The 12,994-nt window shown below is 39.0% G+C and overlaps 1 protein-coding gene and 1 long non-coding RNA gene across 3 annotated transcripts in view; one reads left to right on the top strand and one right to left on the bottom strand.

Annotated features, from left to right (window-relative positions):
- LOC118000605 overlaps positions 1 to 775 on the top strand; it is a 30,821-nt gene extending 30,046 nt beyond the window's left edge. The window contains exon 4 of the long non-coding RNA XR_004676508.1: positions 517 to 775. This is a non-coding gene — a long non-coding RNA (uncharacterized LOC118000605). The remainder of the gene's footprint in view (positions 1 to 516) is intronic.
- ROS1 (ROS proto-oncogene 1, receptor tyrosine kinase) overlaps positions 1 to 12,994 on the bottom strand; it is a 104,083-nt gene that overhangs the window by 30,703 nt on the left and 60,386 nt on the right. For both annotated transcript variants that reach the window (XM_034990382.1, XM_034990380.1), the window contains exons 29-35: positions 11,874 to 12,018; positions 10,864 to 11,096; positions 10,600 to 10,776; positions 6,616 to 6,784; positions 5,811 to 5,928; positions 2,216 to 2,406; positions 1,021 to 1,104 (exon numbers count right to left, since the gene is read on the bottom strand). In XM_034990382.1, the coding sequence (XP_034846273.1) occupies positions 1,021 to 1,104; positions 2,216 to 2,406; positions 5,811 to 5,928; positions 6,616 to 6,784; positions 10,600 to 10,776; positions 10,864 to 11,096; positions 11,874 to 12,018 (1,117 nt within the window). The remainder of the gene's footprint in view (positions 1 to 1,020; positions 1,105 to 2,215; positions 2,407 to 5,810; positions 5,929 to 6,615; positions 6,785 to 10,599; positions 10,777 to 10,863; positions 11,097 to 11,873; positions 12,019 to 12,994) is intronic.

The raw sequence follows: 12,994 nt of genomic DNA on the forward strand, positions 1-12,994 counted from the left end.
TCTTTCTTTCTTTCTTTCTTTCTTTCTTTCTTTCTTTCTTTCTTTCTTTCTTTCTTTCTTTCTTTTTAAGATTTTATTTATATGAGGGAGAGAAAACACGAGAGAGGGGAGGGTCAGAGGGAGAAGTAGACTCCCTGCTGAGCGGGGAGCCCAATGCAGGACTCGATCCTGGGACTCCGGGATCATGACCTGAGCCGAAGGCAGACACAAATGACTGAACCACCCAGGCGCCCTATCATATCTTTCTTATAATGCTTTCTTATTATGTCAGGGACTCATAATATCAGTAAGTGATAGGATGACCAAATACCTTATAATCCAAACCAGGACATTTTGGGCACTGAAAGTCCTATTAATGTTTATGCTGAAACAACAGGAATGAACCAGGATGTATGATTACCAAAATAACCCTATAGGCCCAATATTTGGCCCCAACATTTCTAGGGTTGTCAGAGTATTATCTCATCATTAAAATAAATCTTTTTTAAAAAAAGACCCTTGCTATCTACCTTTCAGACATCTGAATGCGAGAGTAGACCCCATAAGCCAGAGATGGGTCATCTGCAAAAGAGGAGCTGCTCCTTCCAAACCAGTCTGTCTGCCTGCCTAGAGATCCAAACTCTCCCAACCGAGGACTATCACTGTTTTCCTATTAATCCTACATTTTTTTTTTACATCCAGAGTTATTTTTCTTTTTTTTACTTAAAACTCTAAGCCACAAAGCACTTGTTATGTAGCCAATTTGAAACAAATATTGGTTTACAGAAAGCCAAAAGTTGGTGCCTTTGTAATTAGTTTTATCTAAAGTACACCATGAAGTGTAAATACAGATATATTTTTCATAAAATAGTTACTCCAAGATCAAAAACAACTCACAGAGGTTAGTACTTATGAGAGTATAGCCAAAAGTAACTGTGAAATTTATGAATTTATTTTATGTTGGAGGTTGAATACACTAAGTGATAAATCAACTAATAGGATCAAGGTTACTACCTGTATTTTTAAAGCTATTATACTTACCAAAGACCACTGGGATTGTAACAACCAGAAATATTCCAATTATAATAGTAAGTACAAAGCTTGTTTCTGGTATCCAAAAACCATCTAATAAAATAAATGAAAAAAAAAGTTAATTTGCAGAATACAGCTAGGTAGTTTCAGGGGTATGCCAGATATGTCTGAACTAGCTCCTACTAGATTTTCACAAGCCAGTTGTTAAACCACTGGTAGTTTGAAATCACCCATAGCAAGAGCGTTTAACACCATAGGACATCAAAGTCAAGGTTTGGTTTGGTTTGGTTTAGTTTTCCAAAGATCTGGTTTACCAATGCACCATTATGATATACCCACCCAGGCTTCTACTTCATAATAGCTGAGGAAACATGTATAATCTTTTTTTTAAAGACTTTATTCATTTGAGAGAGAGAGAGAAACCAAAGCTAAAGGCCTCGTGTCATAAGAAGCTTTTACCAGTCTGATACGGTTATAGCATAGGAACAATGAACTATAATTGGAGGACAAATCATGGAAGGCCTTAAATGCCACACAGAAGTTTGCACTTGATTCCAAAGGCAGTGAATGGAGAGTCATTTCAGGGATTTCAGAAAGGGGGTTAAGTAATCCAGCTTGTGCTTCAGCTAGATCAATTGTCAGCAGTGTGATTAAGCCAAGAGCACAGGCAAGAAATGATAAATTAGGAAAGCCAAAGTGGGAATAGGAAGATGAGCACTCAACAGACAGCATTCAAGATAGTAAGTGAACAAAACTTGGTGACTGAGTAGAGGGAAAAATTAAATATGGTATTGAGATTTCTAGCCTATGTGATTAGACAGATGATATATCATAACCTAAAATGGGATACACAGTGAAAGATGTAGAAAGCATCGTTTTAGGACAGTTGAGTAGAAGGTGAGAGTATGGGGAGCAGGAACATAAGGCTGGATCCAGACCAGACTGTGGACAGCCTGGGAAGCCTATCCAGGAGCACTGACTTGATGTGTTAGGCATGAAAGAGTAGCTGATCATTGCTGAGGAGAAAAATGACATGAGGATTCTGATGTTTTAGGAAGGTCACATCAGATAAAATGGATAGTTCCATAGTCTGGATGATAAATTACACAGTCATCCAATTTATTTCTAATGTTAAGAATTCACTTATCTTTATCTCCGAACCTTTGTGTTGTCAATTAGCATATAGACAGACATAGTAACATACCTCCAGTTAATAGAATATCCTCACTGATTCCACTATAGTCACCAAATCCCAGATTATTTGCGGCTACTACTCTGAACTGAAATCTTCCTCTCAGGTTTTTGGACTTCCATGTACAAATACTACTGCAGGATCCATTAAATGCCATCTTCCACATTAAATTCTGGTTCTGTGAATCATTTGAAATGCCCTTTCTACCAAAACAAAAAAAGAGCAAAATGGTAAATATAGAAAATATGAGACAATATATGTATTATTTCTGGACACTCCTGTATCATTTTAATGACAGAACTCCAGAGCATCACCTAGTACACACTTTACCCTTGATCTCATTCCTCTCACATGGTTTGGCTACAGAACACTTAACTGGCTACAGACGACACTTAACTGACTGAGCCACCCAGGCAGACACCTAACTGAGCATAATCTCATAAAGTCATCCTGGCAATGCATAGGAGCCCACCAACTCAGCCCATTGGGAAAATAACAAATAATCAATGGCCAAGAGAAAGCGAAAGAGGTTTTTCCTGCTATTAGAATGTGTAAACTTTCTTCAGAATTTCAAACACATAAGACAATTAGCCCATAGTTTCTAACCTGGAGTTTTTTATTCTTTTTTTTTTTTTTAAGATTTTATTTATTTATTTGACAGAGAGAGACACAGCAAGAGAGGGAACACAAGCAAGGGGGAGTGGGAGAGGGAGAAGCAGGCTTCCTGCGGAGCAGGGAGCCCAATGAATGGCTTGATCCCAGGACCCTGCAATCATGACCTGAGCCGAAGGCAGATGCTTAACGACTGAGGCACCCAGGCGCCCCTTTTATTCTTTCTTAATTCTCAGTCTCTTATGCCATCTGTAGTTTATGTATACCACAGCTGGATAAAATAAAATACAGGACATAAAACTGATAAAGAAAGTATAATAGTTCGACTACCAAAATTATCATTATACCTGAGATTCTGAGGTGTATTCCTTCCATTTGTATTGGCCTACACGCCACCTCAAGTCAACCCACATCATTCTTTATATGAAACATGGAAAGAATACAAGAGTGAGGCTCAAAAATTGTAAATGGAATGTCTTTTTTTTTTTTCTTTAAGATTTTATTTATTTATTTGACAGAGAGAGACAGCGAGAGCAAGAACACAGCAGGGGGAATGGGAGCGGGAGAAGCAAGCCTCCCGCAGAGCAGGGAGCCCGATGCGGGGCTCGATCCCAGGATCCCGGGATCACGACCTGAGCCGAAGGCAGACGCTTAACGACTGAGCCACCCAGGCGCCCCTGGAATGTCTTTTAATAGAATCATAAACTGAAGGCAAGCTCAAGGCCTTCTAATTACCTCCTTTGTGATGGGGAAGAACTTTTCAAAGTCTGGGACTTTTCAGACAACAACAGTTTTAGGACCAACCCACAGTAGGCTTAGGGATAGCTAGTTCTGCTCCTATAAACTGAGTGGTCATCCTGAAAGGGATGGGAAGGCTAAGACTTTGAGGGACAGGGAATGGGCAAGAACATCCGGAGGATCAGGGCAGCGGAGTTGCTCACAACTGTTACCAAGAGCTAAGTGTCCTAGGGACCATTCTGCTCCTAAGATTCTTTATACAATGTTTTTGTACATTTTGTGAAGTCTTGTGCTAGGCATTGGCATTTTCATTGTTCAATCCAAACAACACTGATTCAAAAGAAAGAGACCCTTAAAAATTTATAAAATGTCTCTTCACAGTTACTGGCCACCGAGGAAGACAAGAATTCTGACACTGGTTGAGCATCTTCTATTTATAACCCACCATACTGGTGCTTTTCATTTTGTTTCATTTCATTGAGTTTTCACAACAACCTAAGGAGGTAAATGTCATCGTCCCATTTTACAGATGGGAAAACTTAAATTCAAAAAAGGAATAAAGCAAGTGTTTAAACATGGCCCTGGGTTGAAGAACTCAACCAAACTCAAAACTCATGCCTACTCAGATGTGACCTTGTTTGGAAATAAGGTCTTCTTAGATGTAATCAAGTTAGGATGAGTTCATACTGGATTAGGGTAGGCTTAAATCCAAGACCAGTGCCTTCTTGAGGAGAAAGAAATTTAGGCACAGATAAACACAGAGAGCACCGGGTGATGACAGAGCCAGAGACTGACATGATGCATCTACAAGAAATACCGAGGATTGCTGGAAAGTCTGGATCCCCAGAGGCTAAGAAGAGGCAAGGAAGGATTCTTCCCTAGGACCTTCAGAAGGAGCATGGTCCGACTAATACCTTGATTTCAGACTTCTAGTCTCCAGAACAGTGAGAGAATAAATTCTTGTTGTTTCAAGCCACCCAGTTGGTGGTACTTTCTCCTGGCAGTCTTTGGACACTAATACAGTCTGCTCAGCTCCCAAGTTCACACACTTTGCACTACCATTACCCCGCACCATCAGCAAGAACCTGGGTATGCCAGTGTCCTGACTGAAGACGCGACTTTGAGATACCGAAGGTACAGCAATTCATTCCATTATCCCATCACCCCTGTCCTGACAGTAGAGGCTTGGGGCAAGAAAATGCAAAGAATTTATGGAGCTATGGGCTTAAGGCATCACTGAAGGAAACTTGCTAAAGGGGTCCTAGCAAGATGGGGCTGTGGGCGGGCTGGTGAATATAATTACAGTCACAGACCACCAAGACGGCTCAGCAGATTAGAATGTATCTGACTCTGCATGAAAACCAGTAATAGGAATTTCAAGGAGGTTTCTGTTAGCAGTGTGGCAAATGTAATTCTCTACCATGCACAGGAAAATTTTTTAAGGTTATGGGAGTACCAGAGCAAAATGAAGCAAAAATAGATCTAAAGCTCAAGTTGCCAGGACTATAATTATGGAAGTGACTTTTGTCCTTGGAGCTTCTTAAAAGATAGCTTCATGGACCTGCGAGGGGAGTGTCTGTGGAATTTGGAATTCTCCCCTCAAGTTGGCATGAAATCAGTCCATCTGAGCCAGTTACCATTTACAGAGCTCCCCATACTGGCCGGCTCTGAGGTTGCTTATGTTCATCAGCAGCACGGTTTTCACTGAAGGCACATTTTCAGACTCTTGGGAGCATACTGCAAACTGCAATCTTCACAATGGATAAAGAATCCTGTGTGACCTATACAGGTCAGATCATTTTGGACCTTGACCTACTTTTACATTCTGAAAAATACCTAGTTCACTGCCGGTTCTCACTAGGCTTTATTCATCTTGCTAAAACAAATCATCATCAGAAATTTACATGCATACCATCATCTAACAGCAAACATCAGCTCAGTTTCTTGAACGAAATAGATATTAAATAAATATTAGTTGCATGTTTCAATGATTGGATTATTTCCATAAAGTTCGGACAAGTAGTTGCAGATTTCCGAGAACAATGATGTGATCTGCCTTATAATTGGAGTGCTGAGGCTGACTGCTAGGAATTGAGCAGAGAACATAATGGTGCACTCAAGGTCCTTCAACTAAAGATCCTTCATATTTATTTATAAATACACATTCATAAATATTGTTAATTTCGATCTAATAATACCTTACAATTAACTGCTTAGCTCTTTGTAGTTTACAAAGCACTTTTGCAAACAGACATACCTGATCTCAAGGATATAGTACATAAGTCGGCTTCCATTATCTTCGGCTTTTTCCCACTGTATTGAATCTTTGCTCCCTTCTAATACTTTTGGAATGCCTGGTTTACTTGGTACTCCAGCTTTGGAAACATAAGAAAATGCTGACTGATACATCAGAAATATAAAATATTCTGCACACCATCTTTCTATAGGATACATTTCCAAAAAGAAAAGCCAAATACATTAAAGAAATATTCAGAAATACTCTGATATGAGTGTATATTTTTAAATGAGTATCCGAAGTTTTTACTAATGATGGATTAGATGGATTAGTGATAGGAATAATAATATATCTCAGCTCACTACAAAATAAGTGATGCAAAGAAAACTATGTAAATTTTGGAGGATTTTTCCCTTGATTCTTATAGGGATCAACTTAAAGGGATCACTAATTAACATTCCTTTTGGATTTTTTTTATTTTTAGCATCTGGAATATAGTAGTCAGTGAGTAAATATGTGTTGAACACTCAGTAACACTGTTTTCATTTAGTTCTCACTGCAAAATGTCAGCCAGACAAGAAAGCAGAGGATACTGAAAGGCAAAATAATCTTGCCCAGTTCAGGATTCTGCAAGACCAGGCCTGTATTACCTCGTTAATGCTTGTAAGGACTCCTGGTTCTTTTCAGTTTCTTCACTCAAGCTCTAGAAATAGTAATTTACACCTTTTAAGAAAAGGTTAACCTCTAGAATTGGTGAAAAAAGTGATAAGAGAGGCACTGAGAAACTTATAGGAGTTTTTTGAGTACCGAGGATATTAGTACTCACCTTTTGTCTTAAAGCTTTCTGGGAGTGAGGTGCTATTTTCTCCTGTCCTATAAACCACCACTACGCGGACAGTATAGGACGTGTAAGGCTGTAGATCTGTGATGTTACACACATAAGCCAGGCCTTGGATGCATGAAGTGTTAACACGGGAAAACTCATTGTCTTTCCACTGGAAAAAGAAGTCTCAAGTAACATTTTTTTGTTGTTTCTTTAAGAAAATCCTCTTAAACATAGAAATTCACAAGTCTATGGCAAGCAATTAAAAACTTATTCAAATGTATTTTCTGTTAAAAAAATAAGAGCTTCTTCATTAATGTTTGATCCCAAACATCTCCACCACTGACGGCCACTTTATGGGGTTTTTTTGTTTTGTTTTTTTGTTTTTAGTTTTTCTGTTTTTGTGACAAGCTATAACTGACTTGAATAATGGTTCTTAGGATTAGTCCAAGGTGGGACATGAACCTCTTACTATATGTATATTATTTTGGAAGATTTGAAGCTTAGCTTTTTGTTATCCCTAATTGGAGACACCTACCTTAAATCAGGATGGCTGAGAATGCAAATTCACAGCTGAGGGACCGTGATGGATCAAAACAACAATATTTTTAATTCTGTGTATTTGCTAATTTCAAATCAATAATATTTTTACATACTTTGATTCTTTCAAGAGGTCCACAGTGACTTATAAATTAAAACATTTAGTTTCTTCCTCCAAAACTCTTTCCAGACCTCTAATCAGCATTCCTTATTTTTATATATACAAAGCCTAGTTCCCTAAAAGCGGGAAATTTCTACCCACCATCACTCAGCTACCAATTAGTAAGGTGAGAAGTTAAATATAGGAAATCTTACTTTCATTCCACTGTAGATCCTGGGTCTCTATTTATAGCTATTTTACACTTTCTTTGTGCATGGCTTTTAAAAAATCTGTGTATTTGGACCCTTAATATCTTATTTGAATGTACAAGTAGGGAAAGACAGAGGATGTGGCATTTTGTCAAGGGTTCTTAGTGTATTTTCTCCAGTAGAGTTTCCTAAGAAGGTCAGTTTCCATAAATAAACCTTACTTTACATCTCGTTTTTCATTTCGTGCTCACAAGGTCACATCATTTCATTGGATGGACACTTTATATTAGTTTTCTATTCAATAAGGAATGGTTCCTATAGCACCTTTGGGGAGTAGACCACCTTGTTACAAAAAGAAAGAGGCAAAGGGGGGATGGAAGGAATGGGAAAAAAATACAGAAATGCCGATGTCTGGGCCATTGTCTGCTAAATTCATAAATGGATCAATCCCACTATGACATACAGGCTAAAGAAAGAGATACACTGGGTCCATAATATTTACTCTGAACCATGGGAGAGAGAAAGAGACAGATAAATATTGATTTCTGGCTCAAAAATTTTAGCCCTTTGTGGCCCTGCCTCCTTAATAACCTGCTATAGAAACTACCTGAAGTGAATAGTCGAGATGACCTAACATTCCATGTCATCCAGAAATGATCAAAGCTCCTTGGAAGGTCAGATGTGTGACCAAGGGTTCTGCTGGAAAGCTGTCAAGTACTGGCCTTGCCACAGCCCACAGCAATGAATGTTCCGGGCAGACCACCAACTTGGAGAGGTGCCATGGCTACCCCAGTAAATCACAAGGGAGTCAGGACCTTCCATTTGTCAGAAGCCAACAAGTGCAGGGGTGATTTTCAATACCACAGTGGGATTTTCAAATTATTTGGGCGGGGGTGTGGAGGAAATGGTGCAGACTACCATGTCTCAGAGACCGGAACTTCAGAAATGTTTGGTTCTGGTAGGAACTTTCTTGGACAGTTGAGAAACACTCAACTTTTAATGGGCTTCCATGAAAATAATTTACCAAAGTGAAACTACTTGCTTCTCCTCAATCTTAAATTAAATATGTTCTTCTTCTATACACTGTTGTGATTTAAAAAAAAAAAAAAATCTGTGGAATTTAAGACCTAGATAGAAATTTAGCCTTGTAATCTAATTCCTTCATTTTCTATAGAAGGAAATTTTAACAACAAAGATGAAAACTGTAAATTTATCCTTTTCTCCTTCTTTCCTAGAAAGAATTTTTAAAAATTATTAATTAAAAAGATACATATTCACCCTTACCACTCACCCCTCGGAGTTTCAATCTGGAGTTATAGGATCATTCCTAGCTGTCCTATCATTATGAGGTAGGTTCAAGTTACTCAAAAGATACAGAACTTTCTGACTAGATGGACTCATCAACCCTCTCAGGACACAGCCTTCTATTGTGCTCAGCAATTAGTGCTGATACATGGTCACACCTGTGAAAATTACTGTACCCTACCTCCTCAGCTTCAAGGTTTTCTAAGTGGTATATCTGGAACCTGTTTTCAGCAAGTGTAGAGGAAGTTTTGAAACAAAGAGCATTGCATGAAAGTCACAAGGACTGAACCAGGCAGGCTCAGCCTGCTGTCCTTGTCCCAAACTTTGAGGAGTGGGGTGGGTCCTTAGTGACTCACATTCCTTCCATGGATAGTACCCAAGTAGGACTGCTGTAGGATGAGTCAGCCCCCAGGGCTCTTCCCTGCCTGGCTTGTGATATCTGACTCACTATAGCACCTGTCTGGCTCTCCGACTTCTCACTGGTAAAAGGAGGGGCTTAGAGTCACCAGATGTAAGGCCCATCCCCATCTCATTTCTTTAACGTAGGAAATAAACTTTTTACATCCCCCACCTTGCCTTTAAACTGCATTAAGCTTACTTAAATAGATGTCCTAAAAAAGGTGACCCTCCAATTTAACTACATTTTTATAAGAGGATCATTTTTTAAATAGGCAACAAATCATCATAAACATGCTCAGTGGAGGACGCCTGGGTGGCTCAGTTGGTTAAGCGACTGCCTTCGGCTCAGGTCATGATCCCAGGGTCCTGGGATCGAGTCCGCATCGGGCTCCCTGCTCTGCGGGGAGCCTGCTTCTCCCTCTCCCACTCCCCCTGCTTGTGTTCCCTCTCTCGCTATGTCTCTCTCTGTCAAATAAATAAATAAAATCTTAAAAAAAAAAAAAAAAAAAACATGCTCAGTGGAAGAAGTCCAACTAAACTACAGACTTCGGTTTTATCAACTCGACATTCACTGTGGTTACACAGTTTTCATAGATTTTATCTAAAAAGTACAAGATCATAGAAAATATCTCACATAGTAGAATTTAAAAACATCCAGGGGAGGAACTCCATTTTTTAAAAAAAGCCAGGCCATGACTATACTGCTTTGTTTTTGTTACAACTGAACAAAAGATTCCTAACCAATCTTTACAAATGTGGACACACAAAATATATACTACTGAAAATGAAATCTAGCAATTATTAAAAATAATCCATTTTAAGTGTATCAATATAAAAATCAACATAGACTCTCCCCAGCAGTGACTTAATTAGATTAATTAATGCTTTCATATTCAGTGGATGTTTTTATATTGGAAAAAGCATGAAGATTTTTGGACGAGGAAACTTCTAAATTTTATAGCCCAAGATCAAACTAGTTTAGAATAAACTCAGTTTATATTTTACATCTCTCTTGTTGCTACACAGCCCTTAAATGGCGGAAAGAATATTTCTAAACAAGGTTTTGGGTGTTGTTCGTTTGCTCGTTCATTTTTTTTATTTTTTTCACAGAAAACACCAAATTGCTATGGACTTTAAACTAGACAGCCATGCTGATAATATCTAAACTAAGTGAAATATTATGAAAACCAGTAAACCATAGCTTAAACCCTTTTCCACGGAGCCTTTTTAAGAGCAAACTAATCTCTCTGGAAATTCTTTGCGTCAGAAATGAGTTTAGATAGCTTCTGTATATGGCAAACCTAAATCAATGAATGTTGTAAAATATATTGTTGATTTATACAGGAGAAAACTCTAGACATATGAAAAAGGTCTTCTAATTTATCCCATAGCATAAAACACAGATTTGCATGAAACGTGTATGGTGAGATCTACCTTCTGGAGTTCAAACCAAAATCTGGTGAGGTTAACATCAGATGGAGCCTTCCAATCTAATTGCAAACTGGTGTTCTCTGGAACCAAGGCATACGGTTTCTCCGGTGTGTCAAACATTTTGACAGCGACAGGATGACTCTCAGCACACCACATTTCCTCAGCATGGCAGGCCAGAACCTTTTTGTAAAAAAGAACAATTGCTTAACCTTTTCAGAGCCCTGCACTTGAGAACGGCAATAAAAGCGCCCAAGACACTCACTGTACCTTTAACACATACAGTTTCCCACCGGACAGTCTAGTAACATGGAGAGCGAGTCTTCCATTTGGATATTCACTTGGTCTTAGAGGGGTCTCTGGAATTAGAGCCAGATGTGAGATTGCCAACTGATAGCGGACTGACTCTTTGGGTCCATTTGGCTTGTGAGATTCTCTCCAGGATATAAGGAGGCTGGTGTCTGACTGCACAGTTGTGTTAATGAGCCTAACTGCCTCAGGCACTGAAACAAATAGCAACAAATGATAAGGAATGTTGCATCAGCACTGAACGATGGAAGAAGGAACGGGGTCTTGGTTGCGGAATAACCATATCATGCGAGCAGAACAAATGACAGATGTTCCAAAGGAAAACCAGTCTCTCATATCACAGTAACACAGAAAGTCAAAGGGCTGCCTGAAAGGCTCTCGCTTATTTTTGCCTAAGGACTAACTCATTCTCTGATTCCAGCTCAATGATACGGCCAATGAGGATGAATAAACGGACTCAGATTCGACTGGGGAATGTCATCAGAGACATCTGAAAGAAATGGCATCACCTCAAAATCACCACCACCACTTAGAATGTCTCTTTAGAGTCTAGATCCATTTTCTTTCAGGCAATGATGTTATTTACTTTCAATCTCAGTGGTGGCCTTGGTAAAATTCACACAAAGAGGCTGACTTCGGTCTCCGCGCGCACAGACACCTGTGACTACGTGGGGAGAGGGTGACACTCTGTGGTGAGACCAGAGAATGTGTTTCTTGGTCAAACAGTATGTTTGACTCTGATGTTTCACCTTCTAGTTGATTTTCATTCCGATGGAATAATAGTCATCTGTTGTTAGAGTACAATTCAGGTCATCAGGGTATTTTCAACAATACATTTTTCTTATTAAGCTTAAAAAGCTCACATAATCAAGATTACTTAGCATCCAAATTTAAAAAAACAAATACAGATATATATGTCACCTACATCACGAAATGCCACTCTAGAAACCCGCCCCAAGCCCATAACTCACCTCCACTTCTAGTTTTTCCCCAGATCTTTTTTCCCAGAGGTAACCGTTCCACAGGGTCTGAATAATAATTCTTTACAGCTGTCTGTATCACATATGTTGAAAATGGTTGTAAACCATCAATAAGGACTATCCTCTCCTGAAACTCCTGTAATTAATTTTTAAAAATCAATACCTGATTATTTTTTTGTACAAAGGAGGAGAAATATTTAACCAAAGGGAGAAGATAATTAAAAGATTTTTTGAAGTTAATTTATTTTTTGATATTGGATCATGAGAACGATCATGTTCACCGCCCTAATCTGCCCAGACCTGAGTTGCCTAATACCTCCAAGAATAAATACAAAATGATGGGCAGCCCTTGGTCAATTCTGTAACATGCTCATTTCACATATGAAGCTTAGTTCTCAGAAGAGGATATTATTTCTCCAGCACTGCAACAAACATTCAGCAAGATGGTCTGGTAAAGATGTGACCAACCTAAGTGAATATGATGAAAGATGAAGCTGGATTATCTCTCATCATTCTTAGAGGTAACGCTTAAGAAAGTAAAAATGCTTTCCTTAGAGCCACGGTTCTCAACTTCGGTTGTACTATGGAATCATCTGGAAAGTCTTAAGAAAACACTTGTGCCTGGGTCCCACCCCCCAGAAATTCTGATTGCACTGGTCGGAGGAGAAGTGTGGGCCCAGAGATTTTTAAAACCCCAATGTGCAGTCAGGCTGGAGAACCACTGCCTCGGACACATATTCATCAGTGTGAAGACAACAGGATCGATCAGCTGCAGTAACAGAACTCTCGGTACCAGCGGCCCAATCTTTTTCAGCCAAATGATCCCAGCTGTCTCTGATACATTGAAATGTGTAAAGAAAGGTTAAAATAGACAAAATAAAGGAAATAACAAGAATCATGTGTCCTTTCTGGAAAAGTATATAGTGCTTAACTTCCAACAGATGATGGTCAATTTCACCCTTTGACTTGGTTAAATAACAAGCATAGAGCAAAATATTGGATGCATATGACTCCATCACAAGGACAACTGAAACAGGCACGAGTGCCAGTGAGAGACTGAATTGTGCCAACTAATTCATCCATTCAAGAACTATCGAGTGAAAGCCTCTACA

Source organism: Mirounga leonina, unplaced genomic scaffold (genome assembly GCF_011800145.1).
Source record: "Mirounga leonina isolate KUSES-001 unplaced genomic scaffold, KU_Mleo_1.0 Mir_53, whole genome shotgun sequence".
NCBI lineage: Eukaryota > Metazoa > Chordata > Mammalia > Carnivora > Phocidae > Mirounga > Mirounga leonina.